Source organism: Barbus barbus, assembly GCF_936440315.1.
Source record: "Barbus barbus genome assembly, chromosome: 17".
Classification (NCBI taxonomy): Eukaryota; Metazoa; Chordata; class Actinopteri; order Cypriniformes; family Cyprinidae; genus Barbus; species Barbus barbus.
Window position 1 is genome coordinate 9,408,568 of NC_136745.1, and position 23,674 is coordinate 9,432,241.

The following is a 23,674-nucleotide window of genomic DNA, read 5'->3' on the forward strand; positions in this document are numbered from 1 at the left end:
ATGTTAATTTCAACAATTAATAAATAAAACAAAATATTAAAATAAATAAATGTTAAACAAACATTAACTGAAGTAAACTAAGATACAAAAAATGTTTAGCTAGTTGCAAAGACAAAATTACTGATTTTCATTTAATTTAAGTACTAAAATAAAACAAAAAATACAAACTAAGTAACTTAAAAATATATAGACATCTTAAAAAAAAAGGATGATTTTAACTAATGATAAACACTTTGTAACTATATAATCAAGTGATTTATTGAGACACAGACACAGACAGATCAGCTGCAAACACACACTGACCGCCGTGAGGAAAGAACTGCGAGTAGATCTGTTTGAACGTCTCCTCGTTGACCACACCGCTGGGACACTCCTGACAAACAACCAGTAAAACACACACGTTAGGTTTTGACAGATGAGCAAATGGACCATCAGGAAAACACGTCTACAGGTGTGTGAGTGTGCATACGTTTTTAAAGCCTCTGTAGAGCACTTGCAGCTCTTTCTTGCTGAAGTTTGTCTGAGCCTCCAGCTTCTCCAAGCCCTCGGGACGGTGAGACACCACAGACAGCTCTAGATCATCATCCACCCTGTCTACACACAGATTACAACAGCTTTACAATACAACATGGGAAATACACTTTATTTACTTCATACGATGCATTTAAACATGAAATACAATATTCATTTTAAATAAATAAATAAATAAAATATTTTATCCATCAGTAACTGATTACACTGGATAAAAAGTATCAATTCAGAGGAAGAGGAATATATATATATATATATATATATATAATAATTGTGTTAAGACAAGTTTTTTAAGAAGATATTAATACTTTTATTCAGCAAAGATGTACTGTAAAGACATCTGTAATGTTACAAAAGATTTCTATTTCAAATAAATTTTGTTCTTTTGAACTTTCTGTTCATCAAAGAATCCTCAAAAAATAAAATGCATCACCGTTTCCACCTAAATATGAAGCAGCACAACTGTTTTCAACAATGATAATAATCAGAAATGTTTCTTGAGCAGAAAATCTTATTTCTGATGGATCATGAAACACTGAAGATTGGAGTATTAATGATGCTGAAAATTCAGCGTTGATCACAGGAATAAATTACATTTTTCAATATATTCAGATCTTTCAATATATTCAGAACTGTAATAATATATCACAGTATTACTGTTTTTACTAGTTACTGTTTTTTTTTTTTTTTTTTAATAAATGCAGACTTGGTGAGCAGATGTTCACAAAAACATTACAAAAAAATAAAAGAAAGAAATCTTAACCACAAATTTTGAAATAGTGTAGATCTAAAAAAAACAAACTAAAAAAAAACTGCATGAGACGAGATCCACTGTCAAAAACAGCAAACAGTGAGAGGTTTATTTCTTAATCTGAAGCACTGAATCGTGTTTCAAAAATGTACTAGAACAGAGAAACTCCCTTGTGCACTAGAGATGATGACAGCAAAGCCACACGACCGTAAAACATGCGTTTGACATTCACAATGTTAGAAACGCATGATTAGCTCATTTGCATTTTTTTATTTAGCAGCTACAGTACCTATTTTTATCACATTTAAAAATATTCCTTACAGAGTTATTAGAGTTCAAACCATAAAAACATTTTGTCACTTAAAATAACTGAAATAAAATGTATTTTGTTTTATTTCAGCTAGTTGCTGAGCCAACTTGTCTTATTTTTAACTTGATGTACTAAAATAAACGAAAAGCTGAAATAACAATGAATGAAAACTATATAGAAATGATAAAAATGACAAAAACATGCAACAACATTACTAAATCGTTTACTACAATTAAAATGAAAATTGAAAATATAAAAATCAAAACTAATTCCAAAAATTAAAAACTCTAATAGCCTCTCAATGATAGTAAAATGACACAGTTTCTGTATAAACTCTAATGTACCTCAAAAGTCACAACAACACTCAACTGAATGAAGAAAAACAAACAAAGTCTGAAATATGAAGATGACTGACTAGGATCATTCTGGTAGTTTAATTGTAATACATAAGGACAGATGAGGTGTGTGTGTGTATTAAAGCAATGAAGGACACACACAGGTGAGGTCAAAGGTCATGTGCCGGAGGCTCTCTCTGCTGCTCAGTGTCCTTTAGCAGCATCACATTACAGCACTGCACTCTCTCTAACACACACACAATGATCTGATACAATCTCAGCCTTTCAAAATTTCACATTTAATTCAATTATTTGCCAATTATTTCAGAAATTTACATTACAAGCAGTTTCTGAGTGAAAATCATTTCAAAGTAAACCCCACACCAACTGTTTTTCAGTGCAAGTGTAAAGCATCAAAATTCTGTGTATGTTATAAATATATATATGATGAATGTTTCTCTCGTCGTTTCTCTCTTATTCCACAGCTGGAGAAATTCATTTTTCTGCAGAATTACAGTGATAAATGTGACTTTCTGACAGAGGTTAAATCTGATTCACGACACAAATTCATTATCAGACGTCTATTCTGTTAAACACACATATTTAACCACACAGAGCTCTCATAAACCATCAAAAACTTGACTTCAAGCATCTAGACTTTTGTGAGTCTCACCCTCGGTGCTGATGAGTCCGAGCGTGTGCAGGAGTTTCAGAGCTCCACACAGCAGCAGAACTATGGCTAAAGTTTGCAGTCCGTCTCCCTCTGCTTTCTCCATCACTCTCGATTCTCTTTAATAGCCTTAATAATCTTACTTTCCTCTCACTTTCATTCCAGTATCTCTTTCTGTATTTGCTGAGCTCTCAACATCCTTCTTCATACACACCTCTCTCTCTCTCCCTCTCTCACCTCTTTGACATCTGCTTCTTTGTCTCCCAGTTTGTCCTCTCTCTCTCTCTCTCTCTCTCTCTCTCTGTGTGTGTGTGTTTCAGAAATATTCACATTGCTGTTTATCAAATTTTCATTATGCAATACAATCAGAGTTCAGCAAAATCCAGAATTTGCCCTGTTCAGTTCAAAATAGCAAACAGGAATTTACAATATTATAATCAGTGTTTATATTATATTAATTATATTATATTATTTTTTATAAAATAATTGGGATACTAAATGTTTTAATTAACCTTAAATAAAACGAGTTTTTATTTATTTATTTATTCACATGACAAAGTTTTTTTTTACGGTTTTCATTTTAGTTTACTATAATAACACTGATCACAATTCAAAATTTACACAGAAGTAGTAAAACAAATAATTACACATTCATTTTAAGCATTTACACCAATTATGCCTGATATTGAGTGATACGACACGTCTAAATGCATTTCATGTTCAACAGCAGAAAAAAAAGCATTTTTAAGATTTGTTAAAAATTAACACCATTATTATTATTATTTATTTCATAGTGCTTCATGGAGAGAAACAGGTTAATATTAAAAGAAGCAAAAAATTACAAACGTTTTTTATTATTATTATTATAAAAAAAATAATATAGAGGACTTTAGTTATTGCCAAACAAATTTTAAATTGTAATTTGGTTTAGTTAAAATTAGTTTTATTTTACATGGAAAATGTTTTTTAATGGTTTTAGTTCCCTATGATAACCCTGATTACAATACACAAAACTATTTAAACAAATAGTTACATTAATTTTGACTATTTACACTTATGCCCTGATATATTGAGTAATACTACACGTCTAAATGTATTCCATGTTCAACATAAAAAAAATCAGCATAAAATATTTGTATTATTTGTTTCATAGTGCTTCATTGTGAGAAACAGGTTAAAATGTATAAAATATGTAAAAAAAACATTTACAAAAGGCTTTTAAAGTTTGTCTTTTATATGAAAAAAAATCTACATCTGGCCCCAATTCATTAAAAATATTTTTATATGCAAAAAGATTTAAGTTTTTGTTTTCAAATACCTTCAAAACATAAACCTGACATCATAATCTGAATATATATGAGTAAATTAGAGTATTGTGGGATATGAAATGTTCTACTATGGTCAATAAAAAAACATTAATTTATTAAATGTAATTAAACTAATTAATTAAATACCAATTAATTTGGGTGACTTTGCACCTACCTAATGTTTCTGGATGTATATGGCTAATTCTTATTGGAAAAAAGTTAAATTTGCAACTACATCAATTTCATTCCATTTTAATTCTATGCTTTTAAATGCAAAATCACACTACTTCAATTCACATTCATGCATTATGGATTCTGAATGGTGCAGAAGCCTGAGGGCAGTGGGTGTGTGTGTGTGTGTGTGTGTGTGTGTGTGTGTGTGTGTGTGTGTGTGTGAGTGTGTGTGTGAGTGTGTGTGTCCTTCACACTCTCAGGTGAGCCTGCAGCCCCAGGTGAGTCCTGCCCTCAGGTAGGACATTAAGAACAATGTCAACTCACCAAGTGTGTGTGTGTGTGTGTGTGTGTGTGTGTCAGAGAAGAATGGCAATGAAATATCATGTAGATCATAACAGTGCTGCTATACAACAATTATGTTCATGCATGACACACAGAGAAAACAAAAGACATATTTATACAGACACATTATTCCAGATCTAAATATACCAAAACATTAATTTATTCATTCATATTTCATATAGTATAGCCTAGTACCTTTAGCTCATGAAACTGCATGTTTATACTGTTATTGGTTTATATATACATATTTCTGTTTGTAATGCTTAACCTTCTGATCCCTGACATCCACTATAGCCTATGAAGCCTGCTGAATGATGTTTGAAATAAGGCCTCTAAATGATCAACATGATAAAAACTGTGCTGTTAAACCGGTCACACAATCTACTACATGGCTTCTGTCGTCTGATTGATACTTTAGACTTTTTCAGCAAGTAAAAGGTCTTTTAGTTTAATTGTACAACCGTCCACCTTCAGCTCATACTTCACATGTCTTTTGCTGTGGAATCTGATTTTTATAAAGTTAACATCATAACAACTTTGATATTGTTAGTAATATTTCAAGATGAACACTAACTGGAAGGAAGCAAAGTTTACTTGATTATCCAGACGTGATTATTTGAACAAAAATAGCATTTAATAAACTTACTTCCGTATGTATATCAAAACATACAATTTTGGTTTTAATATTTGTATTGTCTTGTAACCATGTTACAAAAGCAATATGATTTATTCACAATATAGCAAACCTCCAGTACCTTATTGCTTACATGAAGAAGATAAGCATTGAGATTATTTCCTGTTTGATTTAATAACTCTTATATTAGGAGGTTAAAACTGCCACTAGATGGAGACAAACAACCACAAAACCAACCAGCATCACCTGCATGGTGACATTCAAATGCATTTACTCTTAAATATGAATGGATAGATACAAAATTAAACACCACATAACCACACTTTTACTACAACATTTCATACATGCATTATACGGCTGATTTATTCCCACAGACTTGTATTCAGGGTCATGATACACACACACTTCACTGTAATCCTCTGGTTTGCATAATCTGAATTAGCATAATCTTTGTATTACCATAGCAAGAAGAGCTCCATTTTTGAGAGCAAAATATATCCAGAGAAAACACACACTTCTCTCTCTCTCTCTCACACACACACACACACACACTCACACTGTCGACAGTAGTATGAGAAATTACACTGGTCTGGTCTGACACATCACTAATTGAGACAAACGTTAATCCCACACACTTCTCATCACTCCAGGCGTGTAAAAACCCATTACACGCCGTTCCACTTCAACCATCTTCCTCAAGCTGTATTCAGCTTAGAAATGACACACACAGAGGATGCTTTCTGTGATTTTTCACATTATGCGCACATGTGGTGGATGTACGCAACGAGACAGTAAGGCTTCTATGGAAAATTATTTATCTTACACCATCAACAACAATCAGCCAATACTATAATATTTTTTAATTTACCTTAAGGTCTGCCAGCCATGATGACAGCAGACATGGAAATGAAGGACTAATTTAAGTCATTGACCCGAATAATTCTCCCACTGCAATTAATTTTATTCCAATGTTACCAAAATCAAATCTGGTGACATTTGAGTGAGTTAGTTGTTTGTTTGATAAGTAGTCTTTCAATTTCCTCAAGATTGACAAGATTGAGTTGCAGACTAAAGGAGAGGTGCATTACTTATATAATAATAATATTTATCATTATTATTATTTAAAATGGAAACTAACTGAAATATATATAAATAAAACTTGTTTATTATGATGTTGCATTGGCAACTTGCTGAAATATAAATTAAAAAATATATAAATCAATAAAAAAAACATTAAAAACTACAGACATTTATAAAACATAAAAAATGAGAAAATTACTAAAACTTAAAAATCAAATTAAAAGAAATATAAAAATAAAAACATTCAAAATGTTAATAAAAACTATAATAACATCTCAATAACACTGATTTGAATTAGGCAGGCATCATCGCACTGACAGGGTAATGAATTGATCAATGTCTTGCGATCTGAATTGTTTTGATGAGCACAGCCTCCACTAAGTAAACGTGTCTTGTGTGTGTGTGTGTGTGTGTGTGTGTGTGTGTGTGTGTTCGAGTTCTCATCACTATGTATAGTATGAATAATAGAAGTGTGTCCAGAAGAGATAGTCCACTTTTTACTTGCACAAGCATCACCACAGTAACTCACACACAAAAACATATAGCTAGTCATCTCTATGAAGTTGTGTCAGATAACCTTCATTAGAAAGGATAATTACGAAGGATTTAACCAAACCTATAGTTTATTCACTGACCATGTACTGCATACTACACAAAACAACTAGAACACACTTTTTTAAAGGGATAGTAATTCTGTATGATTTATTCACCTTCAAGTTGTTAATGAGTTTCTTTCAGCTGTTGAGCACAAAAGAAGATATACTGTATATACTTTTCAGCAACTAACGAGTCCCACTTTGGCAAAACCAGACCTAGAAAAACACTTATACAAACATTTACTTTATGTAAATGTTTTATCAGTCATTTTATCATCCCAAAAAGGGAAGTTGTATCAGATGTAGCTCACTTACTGGCAGAAATTTAAACAATAGATGCACATCCAGGCACATTAAGTGTAGCTCAGATCAACTCTAAACACGACATAGAGCTTAGAGCTGCTGCAGTTCTCCATCAGTGTCCAAACCACACTAGGAGGCAGACAAAGAGAACAAGAAGAGAATATAATGCAAAAATACTCATATGATCCCAGCGGTCAACCAGATATCTGAAATCAATGTATGGAGAGCAGGGTGACTGATGATCAATATAATGCCAATATACTATAATATAACTATACACATTATTTACGCAGAAAAATTCACTATATTGCTAAAAATGATCCACTGACAGGACCAGGGAACCAACTGGATAAAACTGATGCTGATCATCTCAAATTATTCAAGTGCCATCTGAATTAATCAGCCCATCTGATATATGCAAACACATTCTTACAGTGTTTTTAACACAGAGAGAATCTTCCAGAAGGGTGATTCAACAAACAACAAGCACAACTTAGAGCAAAGAGGGGGGTGGGGGGTGGGGGGGTGGGGGGGTGTGTGTGTGTGTGTGTGTGTGTGTGTGTGTGTGTGTGTGTGTGCGTGTGCTGCATAAAGACATAACTGCAGGCAGTGTGGGTGTTCAATTCAAGACATCTGAAATATTCACTAGAGGAAAACCCACAGCCGCAGGTCTAACACACGCACACATACTAAGAGCATGAGACATGAGACACATGCTGAATAAAACTAAAAACTAAATCTAATAAATATTATATTTTGTATTTGTTTACTTTACTATCATATGTGATATGATACATAAATTAATAATATATTTTATATCTATTTAATAATGTAGTAAAGTGATCTTTCTGTGAAGTGTTGATCAGTTCATACATATTCAATCAAAAGTGATCAGCTATTCTGAAGACACATCTGTCAGATCAATATCTCACTCTCTGCTTCCCATCTGAACCGATTGCAGCACACATCAATCAAATCTGTTGACACATGTAAAAAAAACTTTCATTTTGTCCGTACTATCATACTGCTGCGGTTTAATCTCTGCTCATCCTGAATTTAATCAAGACTGTACACGCAAGTGGATTTTAATTTTAATCTAATTACTCAATGCAGGGGGATATATATATATAATAAATATATAAACAACTTTTTCTGCCTCGTGTCCCTGATGAAATTCAAAACCTTCCAAGTTTGAAAAATAACAGAAATATCTAGTAAACACACAAATAAATATATTTGAATTCAAAATGATAAAAATGAGGCATGGTGTGGCTAACAAAAATAATTAGCTTTCATAAAGCCAACAGTGACAGGTGAGTGGTAAACCTTACTGTACTTTAAAATGATTAAAACACAACATTAATACGATTTTCCAAAACTGTTCATTATCATTCACTTAAATTTGCTTTCCACTGTACGAACTAATATACTCCTTTACAAATCAGCAAGTTGTCATTTAGAATTTAGTTTTTTCCATTTATAAATACATTTTCATTTGGTCATTCATGTGCTTGAAAATCAAAATCAATATTTCTTACTCGACTTGATGGCACATTATTCCAGCCTGAAACTCCCTGAAACCAGACAGCTTTGAAATATATCTTCTCGTTTTTGTGCAACATGCTTCAGACGGCCCATTAGCAGTTATTAATTGATAAACGGAGTCATTGGCTAACCTGCAGTTCAAGAACAAAGATAGCAGACTCATTCATTTACAGACCTAAACTGAAGATTTCGCACCAATGAACAAGAACAAGAGAGCAAAGAGAACGAGTGTGAGCTTAACAGGGCGTATCGAGCTTCATTTATGGATCACTGTATAGTTGACTTCATATTCCTGATGCCTTGCCCCATTTTGCTCCACTGAAGCTGCATGAATGAATTTAATGTGCGACTTCAGCTCTCAGATATGCAAATGATCATTTTTTGAGTTTGTTTATTTGTGATTTAATGCCATACATATTTTAAGATTTTTTATTACAAAGATTAAGCATAAATTTATTTATTGCATTTTTTTGTACAATTAAGTTTTACATTTTAAAGAGGTCATGAATTGAGAAATCAAATTTTTCCTTGATGTTTGATGATAAAGAGGTAATTGTACTATAAAAACATTCATTTTCAGAATTCAGAACTTCCTAATTAGTCCAAAAACAGCTATTATTGTAATCAGAAAACGACTCGTTTCCATAAAGTGTAGATAAAATAAATAAATAAATAAATAAATAAAGATGTCCATGTCTACACTTCCTTCCACTATTGAAAATTATAGCCGCGAATCCAAGTCCCACTCAAATTGTTGCAGATTCAATCGCAAACACACAATCATGACATCACATCCCGTTTTTATAGCATCAAATAAATAACTAAAAGCAAACTTATCAGAAAAACGAGCACTTGAACATATGTAATAATAACGGAAGCCATCTTTGGGAGAAAAAAATATATATTTGAAGTGTAATTTGGTTACATGGAGAGGCGCTGCTCATGCTCTCTTATGGCTCTCGCGGTACTTTGATGTCAGGCACTGATCATTCTGCGCAGCGCCTAATAGGTGTGTTCGACTAGAAGCGGCGCTGCGCAGACTGATCAGTGTCTGACATCACCGCGAGAGCCATAAGAGAGCATGTCAAGTCGAACACACCTATACTTCTACATCAGATTTAAGTTTCACTCTCCATAATCCGTGACCAACAGGGGAGCATTTTGGCGGCAGAGATTTAAATCTTTAACAAGACTCAAATTGACACAGGCTGAGTGAAAGACTGGATTTCTGGGTACAAGTGATTTTAAAAAACAAATTGCCGGTTTATATAGGCTATATCGTGTATATATTATTTACCTCGTATAAGATGGTTGAGTTGGCTTCATTAGGAAACAATGCAGAATATGAATAACTATGACTGGGACTGTCATATACATAACATTATAATGAGAACACTATTATAATAAAATGCTGTGAATTTTTAGAGTTTAGTTGCCATGTTTCTGCACGTTGTTGCGTGAAGAACGCGTTCATTCAGAGCCGCGCAGACACGTTCGGGGCATTTCGTGCAGATAGCCTATAAATCGTAATATAACGTTATATTGTATAAATAATGAAGCGTATTCTACATGAGAAAAATGATGGGTTAAATCCCATTGAACTGCTATCATACGCTTCATTCTACTGGTCATTCTACACGGGGGAAGGGTGGGGGGGGGGGGCAATCAAATCAAGAGGTGCTGATGTCTCTCTCTCTGTCTGTCTAATCTGTCTCTCAGCTTTTCGGACATGAGCGATGGGTCGGGACCCTTCAGACGTGCGCACGAAAACACTCCAAGCTGCCATCGCCACGTTACCATGACAACAGTGCTTCCAAGGTAACAGGAGGGAACTGAGTGTGTGTGTGTGAGTAGAGTGATAAATAACAGGAGCATGTTACATATGCATGCATGACCTGACAACAAACACACACACATCAGACACACTCACAACAAACCTTACTCACTTCACATTATAAATAATAATCTTAAAGCTTCACGAGTCACATAATGCATGCTTGTGCGTGGTGACTTTATTACAGAGCAGAAACACGCAGCTGTGACGCTGGCATCAGCCAAACGCCACTTGTTGCACAGGTTAGTGAGGACGTGTGTGAGTCATCTAATCGCTGAAAACACTCAGACACACACACTCGCATGCATGCAACTCAATAATGCACATGCAAAAACATAGCCTACGCATTTATGCATGTTATTCAAGCGCGCGCACATGGATGCATTCAGTTAGAGTCTGATATAGCTGAAGTTCTCAGACAGACAGACAGACAGAGTTGACGTCTTACCACTTGACGGTCGGCGCTGTCTCGTCTGCAAGGTCAATGTGCCAACAACCGCCCCCATGTTGTCACCGTGGAAACAAGCGTGTGTGTGTGTGTGTGTGTGTGTGTCCGTCACGTGTGATTTCCACTCACTCGCTCACTCTCTTTCTCTGTCCAACCTTCATTCTGTTTTCTGTGATACTAATGCTCCTGCCTCCAACTGCTCGCTTTCTGCCTCATTTTACCCCTCCCTCCAAAACCCCTCTGTCTCTTTCTCTCTCTCTCTCTCACACACACACACTTGTTCATCTTTACTCACTCTGTTTGCACAGCATGTGAGTGAGTCTCACAGAAACATGTCTGGGTCACCCCGCAATCTTTTATTTGATTCTATTTTATTTTTATTTATTTTTTTAACTAAAACATGTAATCATTTTAAAAATATTTGTCAGTTTTTTGTTTATTTTAATGACAACCAAGCACATTGCCCCAAAATTCTTATCAGAATCAGATTCAGAATGAGCTTTATTGGCTGATATGTTTACAAATATGAGGAATTTGTTATAGTGACAGAAGCTTCCACAGTGCAACAGAATGACAGCGACGGGACAAAACACGAAAAATACAAGAATAAAAATATAAGTAAATAGGGAATAACAATATACAAATTGACAATTGTATGTACAGGTATATTACAATAGACAGTTTTGTATATACAGGTATATTATGTGCAAATTCGAAGTGTAAACCAAGTATGTGTGTTAGATAATTAAGTATATAAGTGTATAAATAAATAGTGTTGTGTGCTCCACATTTATTGTCAAGTGTTCATAGGATGGATTGCCTGAGGGAAGAAACTGTTCTTGTGCCTGGCCGTTCTGGTGCTCAGAGCTCTGTAGCGTCGACCAGACGGTAACAGCTCAAACAGGGAGTGTGCTGGATGTGAGGGGTCCTGAGTGATTTTGCCAGCCCTTTTACTCACTCTGGATAAGTACAGTTCTTGGAGAGTGGAGAGGGTTATACCAATAGCCGCTTTTCCACTGTTGGGCCAGTGCGAGCCAGTGCTTTAAAAGGGCCAGGCGGGACTAATAGCCTCAGACCTGTAGCACTGAGCCCAAAATCATGATGCGTTTCCACTGTCGGGCCAGAAGCTCAACTGTGCTTCACTAAAACCCGCCCTTTACACGCCTCTCTGGAACAACGTCGCACAACCCCATCATTTCACCAACAAAGAGAAGTTATCAGAAAACTAATAAGAAATAAGTCACTGGAACTAGCACGACCACAAAATGAACATGTTAAATAAGCGGCCGTTTGTTTGCATATTTTGTTAAAGATTTAATTCAAAAAGCATTAATGTTTTACAATAATAAGTGATACATTGATCATAATGAATTAATTTATCAGGATTGAAAAATTAGTCACACAGAAATAAAGCGTATGAAAAGTTATTTCACAAAAAAATAAGGACACATACCCTATTATTCAGTCGAGTCTGTTTCTGTTTAGTCACAGTATACATCACATTTAGAAAGAATTATCATTTCTATATATGTTTTTACATCACAAATACGACCTGAGTAGCAGAGGGAGCTCCCAAACAAAAAACATTATTATATTTTTATGACATACTAGGAGCATAGACGAGACGAGACTTGTGACAGATAAAATGTTACTAAATAAATACATGATTGTGATAGAGAATGAGAAGCTGACGTTTGATTTCTTCAAGTGGTCGTATTTACCATGTTTACTATGGTAACGTTAATGGCTAGCGTGTATAGCTTTTTTGCATCGCTTATTTTATGGTGATTATAATCCACATCGGATCTCAAACAGTTATTTCAAACACTCGCTGCTGTCTGAAAATGAGTTTTGAGCTAAAATTATTTTAAAAGTCTTGGTGTTATAGCTGCTAACTTCATGAAATGATCCGGAGCGCTGACGCTCTCCAGACACAGAGAAACTCCGCCATTGTTCATTACCACTCCTCTAGCCCGAGCTGGCCTGCTTTTTGGTTTTCGTCTGGCCAAAAAACCGTGGCCGTTGGCCCTGAGGAAGCACCAACGAGGCACGATCAAGCCCTGGAAGTGACAGTGGAAACATGACTGGCCCTGGCATACACGCCCGCTTTTGGCCCGACAGTGGAAACGCGGCTAATGAATCGCTAATGCATACTGTGTGAATGATGGCACTTGGGCGGTCCGCTCCTGTTTGCCAAATTTGGGCCACAAGTAAGCCATAGGAAGGCCGCATGGCAGCCATGAAAATAAATAAATAAAATAAACCAGAACTTTTTAACACATTTATTTTCATTCTGGCCCAGATCTAACACCTTGCTATGGCCCACATACTATGTAGAATGATGGCATTTAAATGATGGCATCAAGTTGTGGCCTAATGGTTAGAGAGTTGGACTCATAATCCAAAGGTTGCGGGTTCGAGTCTCGGGTCGGCAGGGATTGTAGGTGGGGGGAGTGAATGTCCAGTGCTCTCTCCACCCTCAATACCATGACTGAAGTGGTATTGAGGGTATAAATAAAATAAACCAGAACTGGCCCAAATCTGGGCTACATTTATTTTAATTCTGGCCCAGATCTAACACCTTGCTCTGTCCGAACCCCCAACTGCTCCCCGGGCACCGCAGCATAAATGGTGTGTGTGTGTGTTCACTGCTGTGTGTGTGGACATTGGATGGGTTAAATGCAGAGCACGAATTCCGAGTATGGGTCACCATACTTGGCAGTATGTCACTTCACTTCATTTGGGTGGTCCACACCTGTTTGGGCCACAAGCAAGCCATAGAAAGGCCGCATGGCAGCCATGACAATAAATAAAATAAAGCAGAACTGGCCCAAATCTGGATTATTTTAATTCTGGCCCAGATCCAACATCCATGTGGAATAATGGCATTTGGGCAGTCAGGTCCTGTTTGCCAGATTTGGGCCTCAAGCAAACCTTAGCATTGCCGCATGTAAGCCAACCAAATAAACCAAAACTGGTCTTAATGTGGGCCACAGTTGATTTTTATTCGAACCCTGGTCTTCCCCACATTCCTCATGTGGCCCACATGCTGCATGGAATGGTGGCATTTTGGCAGTGGTCCACAAGCAGGCCACTGCACAGCCACATTTTAGCTAACAATGAACGAAATAAACCATAAATATACATTATTTTGGCCACACTAAGCCTCAAGTGAGTTATGCATCAACAATACTCAACAACGTTTAAAGAGAAATTTTAAAATGTCCTCCCTAAATGTTCAAATAAATTCCAAAAACATGTCCTACTTGGTAAAAACATCCTGACCCAGGTTTTGCACAAGCAGAAATTCAGATGTCACAGATAAATATTCAAAGACACATTCCAATACTTTACAATAAGTCCTTCACAAGTTTGAACCTAAATGATTCTCACTCCACCTTCACAGTAAGTCTGTAAGTCCATTTCAATTAGCCAGTGTCAAGTGCAACATCCAAACCAGAAGTTGCCCTCATCTGTTTTATATTATATGGGGCATATTTGCCATATCAAATGTGGGCCAAAACTGGCCCAGATACGATTTTGGATAACTGGGCCACATTTGTGGCATCATATGTGGGCAACTAGGTTCACAGCCACAATAGCCAGTGCTTACCATGCCACATCTTTGCTAAAACTGGCCCAGATATGGATTAGGATAACTGGGCCACATTTGTGGCATCATATGCGGGCCACTTTAGGCTCACTGCCACATTAGCCAGTGCTCACTGTGCCATGTCTTTGCTAAAACTGGTCCAGATACGTTTTAGGATAACTGGGCCACATTTGTGGCATCATATGCGGGCCACTTTAGGCTCACAGCCACATTAGCCAGTGCTTACTGTGCCATGTCTTTGCCAAAACTGGTCCAGATACATTTTAGGATAACTGGGACACATTTGTGGCATCATGTGCGGGCCACTTTAGACTCACAGCCACATTAGCCAGTGCTCACTGTGCCATATCTTTGCCAAAACTGGCCCAAATATGTTTGAGGATAACTGGGCCACATTTGCAGCATCATAAAAGGGCCAATTTAGGCTCTCAGCCACATTAGCCAGTGCTCACTGTGCCACATCTTTGCCAAAACTGGCCCAGGTACTTTTTAATATACCTGGGCCACATTTGCTGAAACATATGTGGACCACATTTGGTTTACATCCTGATTAGCCTTTGTTGATTGTGCCACATTTTTGCCAAAGGTGGACCACATTTGGTTGGCACTATTTGGGCCATATTTACTATTTACCACATGGGCCATTTTAGGGTCACATTCAGATAACACATTGCCGTGAACACCACATCTTTGCCTACAGGCTTACATCCATTTTGTACAGGCCATAAGAAGGCCAGCAGTGCCGTATCATTGCCTTAAGTGGCCCACATCCGCATGCTATCTAGGTCAGCAGTCCAGACTACCCTCCGTAGTTTTCTGAGGTAAGATTTGGTAGCTGAGCTGAACCAGACAGTTATAGAAGTGCAGAGGATGGATTCAATGATGGCGGAGTAGAACTGTTTCAGCAGCTCCTGTGGCAGGTTGAACTTCCTCAGCTGGCGAAGGAAGTACAACCTCTGCTGGGCCCTTTTAACAATGGAGTCAATGTGAGTGTCCCACTTCAATTCATTGCTGGCCATTTCAGAACTCTCCAGCACTTTGTTTGTAACCATTTCTGAGTGCTTTTTGAAGTGTGTTTCGGGTCATTGTCCTGCTGGAAGACCCATGACCTCTGGTAGAGATGCAGCTTTCTGACACTGGCCACTACGTTGCACCCCAAAATTCTTTGGTAATCATCAGATTTCAATGATACCATTCATACAGTCAAGGCATGCCAGAAGCAGCAAAGCAACCCTAAAACATCTTTGAACCTCCAACATGTTTGACTGTAGGGACTGTGTCCTTTTCTTTGAAGGCCTCATTTCTTTTTCTGTAAACAGTGCCATGATGTCCTTTACCAAAAAGCTCTACTTTTGTCTCATCTGTCCACAGTACATTCTCCCAGAAGGATTGTGATTTTGTCACGTAAGTTTTGGCAAACTCCAGTCTTGCTTTTTTTATGCCTTTGTGTCAGCAGTGGTGTCCTCCTGGGTCCTCCATGTTTGAGTTCAGTGTGAAATTTTATCAAGTTTGACTTTCTTCTCTGTTTTTTTGTGTTGTTGCAGTGCAAACAAAAACAATAAGCATGTGAATACCAAAACATTTGCAATTGGAACAATTTTCTGAGAGAAGTGTTGCATTTTCTGACAGAATTGCAAGGGTGCCGATATTTTTGGCCATGATTGTACGAGATAAATGCAGATATACGAAACGTAAACAAAGCAGCGCTTGCTTACCAATTTGAATATCAGTAATATTAATAACTTATGATTTTAAGCAGCTCACGTTATGAAAACATTCACATATTGCAATGCTTGGGTAAGATCATGTCACATCAAAAAAACTGCCTTTTTTCTTCATTAACTTGACCGTTTTCATCACTTTTGCTTTAATTCTCCTGCACGGACTCGTTTGCTAAACTGAACATCCAGTCAGATTTCTCTCTCTCACCGACCACCCTGACGCCGATTCAACAAACTACCGCCGACGTGAGACTGACGAGAGCCGACGAGTGGAACACACCAAACAAACTAGCCCGACGGACACTCACCGACAGCCGACCATTGGCTTGGTGTGTCCCGGGCTTAAGACTGCACCAGACAGCCAGCTCTTTAACCTCCTGTCTGTAAGCAGACTCTTCACCGTCCTGAATGATGCCGATAAGTGTGGTGTCGTCTGCAAACTTTAGGAGCTTGACAGAGGGGTCCTATGAAGTGCAGTTGTTAGTGTAGAGGGAGAAGAGAAGTGGGGAGAGGACACATCCCTAAGGGGTACCAGTGCTGATGGTGCGGGTGCTGGATGAGAATTTTCTCAGCTTTACTAACTGCTGTCTGTCTGTCAGGAAGCTGGTGATCCACTGACAGACAGAGGTGGGCACAGAGAGCTGAGTCAGTTTGGGCAGGAGGAGGTTTGGAATGATAGTGTTAAAAGCCGAGCTGAAGTCCACAAACAGGATCCTCACATAAGTCCCTGGTCTGTCTAGATGTTGCAGAACATAATGCAGTCCCATATTGACTGCATCATCCACAGACCTGTTTGCTCTGTAGGCAAACTGAAGAGGAACCAGCAAGGGTCCAGTAATGTCCTTCAGGTGGGCTAGCACCAGTTTTTCAAATGACTTCATGACCATAAACTTTAGAGCCACAGGCCTGTAGTCATTTAGTCTTGTAATTTTGGGTTTCTTTGGAATGGGGATGATGGTGGAGCGTTTGAAGCATGAAGGGACTTCGCACAGCTCCTGTGATCTGTTGAAGATCTGTGTGAAGATGGGGGCCAGCTGGTTAGCACAGGCTGGTGAAACACAATCTGGGCCTGGTGCTTTCTTTCTCTTCTGCTTCCGGAAGACCTGGCACACATCATCTTCGCTGATCTGAAGTGCAGGTGTGGGGGAGAGGGGGTTTGCTGGAGGTGTTAATGGTTGTGTGGAGATGTGTTCAGAGCAGGTGTGGGGTGTTTTTTCAAATCTGCAATTAAACTCATTCAGATCGTTTGCCAGTTGTTGATTCTTTACAGTGCTGGGGGATGGTGTCTTGTAGTTGGTGATGTCTTTCAGACCTTTCCACACTGATGCTGAATCACTGGAAGAGAACTGAATGCTTAGCTTTTCAGAATAATTCCTCTTTGCCACTCTGATCTCCTTTTCCAGTGTGTATTTGGCCTGTTTATACAAGACTCTGTCCCCATTCCTGTAAGCATCTTCTTTGGCCTGACGGAGCTGTCTGCGTTTTGCAGTGAACCACAGTTTGTCGTTATTGTAAGTTAGATGAGTCCTGGTAGGAATGTACATATCTTCACAGAAACTGATATAAGATGTTACAGTCTCTGTGAGCTCATCTACAGTAGATCGTTTGAAGCAGCTTCAAAAACACTCCAATCAGTGAGGCATGTAAAACCCGCTCTGTTTCATTAGTCCATCTCTTTACAGTCCTTAATACAGGTTTAGCTGAATTCAGTTTCTGCCTGTAGGTTAGTATAAGATGAACCAAACAGTGATCAGCGAGCCCCAAAGCTGCCCGTGAGACATAGTGATATGCGTCCTTTATTATGGTGTAACAGTGATCCAATATATTACTGTCTCTGGTGGGACATGTAACGTGCTGTCTGTATTTTGGCCATTCACGGGAGAGATTTGCTTTATTAAAGTCCCAGAGAATGATTAAAACAGAGTCCGGGTGTTGTTGCTCTGTCTCTGTGATCTGATCAGCGAGTTTCTGTAAAACCAGGCTCAAGTGCGCTTGCGGTGGAATGTAAATACTTACGAGAATGAATGAATGAGTGAATCTCTGTCGGTGAATAGAACGATTTATTACAATAAATAAATAAATAAATAGCTTTTTTGACATTTTATTGACAATTAAGAATATTTTCCCTAAAATTCCTAATACAATAAATTAATAGATTTTTAACATAATTTTTTGACATCAATGACAATTACCCCCCCCCCCCCCCCCCCCAAAAAAAAAAAACAATCCTATTAAAATAATGATGCATTAATGATAATTCACCTAAAATTCCTATTACAATGAATAAAATTGTATATTTATATTATATATTTTTATTAACTAAAAATTGTAATTTCAAAATATTCATACATCATACATCATACATCACTCAAACTAAAAAAAGAAAAATGTTACAATGTAAACGTAAATTCATAATCAAAAATATATTTCACTTTCTTTATGCAATTCTTCAACACGTTTTTTTTTTCGCACATTTCTCACACTTTAAAGGCTGCTTAAACAGGTCCAAAGCATTAAACGAATAGTTCACCCAAAACTGTAAATTTGCTTTGTTTGTTCATGGGAAAAAATCATTAGAGACATTTACCATTACATCACTTGCTCACCAATGGATCCTCTGCAGTGAATGAATGCCGTCAGAATGAGAGTCCAAACAGCTGATAAAAACATCACAGTAACATCATTCTGACGGCACCCATTCACTGCAGAGGATCCATTGGTGAGCAAGTGATGTAATGCTACATTTCTCCAAATCTGTTCCCATGAAGAAACAAACTTATCCACATCTTGGATTACCTAAGAATAAATGTTCCCGAAAATGCGCATTTTTGGGTGAACTGTTCCTTTAACATGCTGCTTTGATTTATTCTTTAGGCCAAAAAATTTGAATGCAGCATTGCATAATCATTCATGGACCATTCAAAACTCAACATTACTGAAAAGATTCAACCAAGATGGTCAATGACCTGAGAGAAATATCGATTACAAATACACAGTCTATAGCAAAAATTACTCAAAAATGTCATCTGTTGCTGCTCATGTGTTCTAGATCAGTTACTTATAAATTTAATATGCAGACAGTTAAAGGGTAAGGAGATACCAGATGTGTTTTCTTATGATTGATAATTTGTTGAGGAAACGTCTGGCATGAACGTCAATGTAAATGTCAGGCGCAGCACCTTCCTGCTGATTCATTAGCATTCCAAGGACTTGAAATTACACCATCATTAATTATTAACAAACAGTCATAATTACCCAAAGCTGCTTTTGAATTATCATGAGGTCCAAGCACAGGAATAATAAAGATTATAAACACATTATATTACATCTGCTTAATATAACAAATCTGAACCCAAGCAGGGTGATGAAGAATTTTATTGGGATGTGTTCCAATACCACTGTCAATCAATGCATACCATTTCATACGCTATGATTAAATATGATTATGCTGTATTTAATGCACGGTTTGCAGTGAGCAGCACACACACACAGGTTTTCTGCAGCTCACGGCGGTCAGAGTATACTCAAAGGAGACGAGATATCGTTCAAGACGATATCGGAGACTTCTGAGATTTCTGAGGATCAATTACATAAGGGATAATGCAGTCGTATGTTAAAATAAACCCTGATAAGGTGATCCACTAAGCATCCCTCCGCTAACAACCTGCTCATTACTAGGGCTGGGTATCGAGTTCGATACTTTTTAGGCACCGACCGAATTGCCTCGATACCACCGAGTATCGAAAAACGTCTTGTCGTTCGGTACCAAATTTCGATACCTAAGGAGTTAATCTCATTAACGTCAGTGCGTCAATAAGCCTGCAGCACTAGGTGTGTTTGATTAGAAGTGACGCGGTGCTGATTGATCAGTGTTTGACCTCCGCGAGAGCAATTCGAAAGCGTACGGAGCAGTCTGCTCTCTATATCGCGCAGTTTCGCTTACTTGACACAGACTGAAGCTCGCGTGACATTTCAGCGTCTGCCGTCTCACTAAATGAGGACATAAACACATGAACAACAGCTCTAGAACTGCTCTGAGAGTCACTTCATCAGCATTTTACCATTTGATTTGAGTAAAACTTGCATCATATCATATACACACAGAACTGTAAAGGTATTCCAGGAAACCGGTCAAAATAAAAGTTCGATTTAACTTGGAAGACACTGCGGCAGAAATAAATTAATATTGTTCAGCAGACAGTACATACTGCTACTATTAAATTATTAAAACTCTTATTTTAATTAATGATCACACAACATTTCTTCCATGTTTTAATTTTAATAGTACAATTTTGTTTGCCAAAATAAATAAATAAAGTTTTATTTTCAATAATTTAAAAGAGAAATTAAGTGAATGTTTTATGCCTTCATTTGAAAACCAGATACAGAACACAGAATTTCTGAGGAAAAAGAAAACATTTCATAAGGCTGTTTTAAGAACAAATTTGAATAAACTAAGTAGTTTTTATGCATTCAAATAATTAGACATACTACAACATACAATTTAATAACAATAAAACATTGTGAAAGAAAATAAAACACCCACTTATGAAAGTGGATAAAGATTTTAAATTTCTTGAAGTCTTTAACAACCTAGAATAAATGAATAGAAATGATGATTCTGTCTGAGCTATGCGTTTTAAAACGAGCACGCACTAGTGTAAACTGACAACTATTTGAGCTTTATTAAAATTATTTGTACTGATTTATTGTGTTGGCTATATTTTGTTCCTTCGTGCAGTGGCTCAGGAGATGAGTCTTTGAGTCTGTATACATGTCAACGAGCTGAAAAAAATAAAACCAAAGTTTTTTGAGATAATGTAATCTTGTTAAAACTGTTTTCATAAAATTGGTATCGAAAAAAAGTATCGTTCAGGAACCGGTATCGAACTCAAGGTATCGGCATCGGTATCGAACATTTTTGAACGATACCCAACCCTACTCATTACACAGATATAGATCACAAAACAGAGGTGAGCGGGACATTTTGACCATTTCTGTCCACACGCGCAGCAGGAATCTGGCAATTACCAAATTTCTCACCAACATCTCACGCCTTTTTTCTTCACTCCCATACACTCTCATAATGCACAGCAAAGACTGCTAATGTTGCTAAATATATTGTGTCATTTTCATAGAGTAAACACTGACCCAACAATTAGCTACTTTTCTGGATCACTTCTGAAAAAAAAAAAAACTGTATTTGTGCAAGCTTTACTGTTTACTTAAAAGTAAATAAATAATTTAAATAAAATAATTACATAAAATTAATTAAGAATTTAAATTAATTAAATTAATAATAATTAATTGACGTTATGATTTTAACAATAAGTTAAAATTAACATTCATCAAAAATATCTTAAATTGTCGGTGCTGTGTGCCGACATACAGCACAACTGCACTCATGGCGACCCGAGTTCGATTCCCGGCTTGAGGACCTTTGCCAATCCCTCTCCCCTCTCTTCATCCAAAAGCTTTCCTGTCAGGTCTCCACTATCCTGTCTCAGAAAAGGCATAAAAAAAGCCCTTAAAATATAATATTGTCTTATTATATAAAAAATCTACCTCAGCTTCTGCACTAAACTATAGGAGCCCTTTTACATTACTGTATGGTTACAATTAACAACAGAGCCCAAACTTAAATTTAATTACTGTTTTTTAACTATAATAATCAACACTCAAATTAAAAAAAAATAAAATTGTTTTTAAATTAACATTTAAATTATACAATTTCTATTTGTTGTTAAAATATAATAATTTAGAGTCATACTATAAAACACTGTATTTGTGCAAGCTTTACTATTTACTTAAAAATAAATAAATAATTTAAAATAATTACATAAAATTAATTCAAATTAAAATAAAGTTCAAATTAACTTTCATTAAAAATATTTGAAACTAATTCAAATACAAATAAAAGTTCTAATGAACATTCAAATATTTTGAATTCATTTAAACAAATTAAAGTAAATAAAATATATACATTTATTAAAATTCAAAATATTGAGTCTAAATTATTTTATGAGGAAAAAAATCTGGAGTGATATGAGAAACGTGAAACTAGCACAGCTACAAAGAAAATCTGTTGCCTGGAAAAACAAATATTTAACCACAGAATCGACCAATGAGAATCAAGTATTTCCAGAGAGGCGTATAATAAGCTTATTTAATCATTTAAAAAGTCATAAGCTCTGGTTAATGTGGAGTGTTAATAAACAAGATGGATTTTAAAGGGATGGACGTTCATGAGGCTTTATGCAACATGATCCATCAACTGAGAGGTGAAGCTTCATGAAAAGGTGGTTCGTTTTGAAAAGGATTCAGAACATCAGATGAATAAATCTGGATGAAAGACTTCCACTGCAGAAAGAAATAAAGATTTAGATTTTAATAAATCATGCATTGCAGTAATCAGGACTCAGATATGATGACGGCTGTGAGACGCTGCATCTCCCCCGTCTGTCTGTCTGTCTGTCTGCGGTTTCTCTCCTCCTCTTACTCTCAACAGAAACAGAAAGTAATATATTTGTCTCCAGACATGCTGGACAAGTGTTTGATGTTTTACACCCAGCAGCGGTTTAATAAAGACTGAAACAGAGAAGGAAATGGAAGATGAGGCACGAGAGAGACAGAGAGAGAGCGAGAGAGAGAGAAATGGCCCCAATAACGTCCCACCCTCCCGGTGGAAGGGGAATTGGCGATAGAGTGATATTACAAGGTCGCTGACAGAAAGGATGAGAAAAGGCGGGATGTGTTTTGATCGAAGGGTTGTTGATGTCAGTCAAACAGATTGAAGGAAACAATGCGTGTCGGAGAACATGAATATAAATGCCATGTATCTAAACAAGGTGTCCAGGACCTCCTGCAGAAATATAGGCCCACAACATCAAAAATACAGCAGTATATGTCATTGTATACATGGGGTACTTTTTGAGTACTTTTCATACCCATCTTGAGTGTTTGCTGCTAAAAAGCTAATTTTTTAGTTTCATCTGATCATAGAAGCCAGTCCCATTTGAAGTTCCAGTTGTGTCTGATAACTGAATATGCTGGAGTTTGTTTTTGGATGAGCTAGGAGAATGTTTCTTGAAACCCTCCAAAACAACATGTGGTGATGTAGGTCGTTTGACAATATATTTTTTAAAGGTTTTCTGACCCCGAGACAGTATTGTTCTGCGTTTAGTACTCTCCTAGTTTTAGCTGCGATACAGAACCTGTTTCTGAGTTTCTAGCCTGTGTTTCCTGGAGCTACCGTTGTCTTGCCATATTGACTCTGTTTGTGCTTCACTTGGACTATTGCTCATGTTTCTGGATTGCCCCTCTTGTCAAGCCCTCTGGATAATGTTCGCTGTCGACTGACTCGTGCCTGGTGAGGATTATTCTTGTTTCTCGTCTGTGCCATACCTGTTTGCTAGTGTTTGACCCTGCCTGTGTTTTTACCACGTCTCTGTATAATAAAGCTTGCAAATGGATCCGCACA

At 36.9% G+C, this 23,674-nt stretch overlaps 1 protein-coding gene across 2 annotated transcripts in view; it reads right to left on the reverse strand.

Annotated features, from left to right (window-relative positions):
• The window catches only part of LOC306883135 (A-type potassium channel modulatory protein KCNIP1-like), a 44,774-nt gene that overhangs the window by 7,589 nt on the left and 13,511 nt on the right, over positions 1-23,674 (reverse strand). Inside the window, exons 1-3 of one of the 2 annotated variants that reach the window (XM_079438239.1) lie at positions 10,861-11,039; positions 470-594; positions 304-373 (exon numbers count right to left, since the gene is read on the reverse strand). In XM_079438239.1, the coding sequence (XP_079294365.1) occupies positions 304-373; positions 470-594; positions 10,861-10,918 (253 nt within the window). In that variant the 5' untranslated portion in view covers positions 10,919-11,039. Of the gene's footprint in view, positions 1-303; positions 374-469; positions 595-10,860; positions 11,040-23,674 lie in introns of those variants that run through there. The other variant, XM_079438240.1, reaches the window with a different exon arrangement.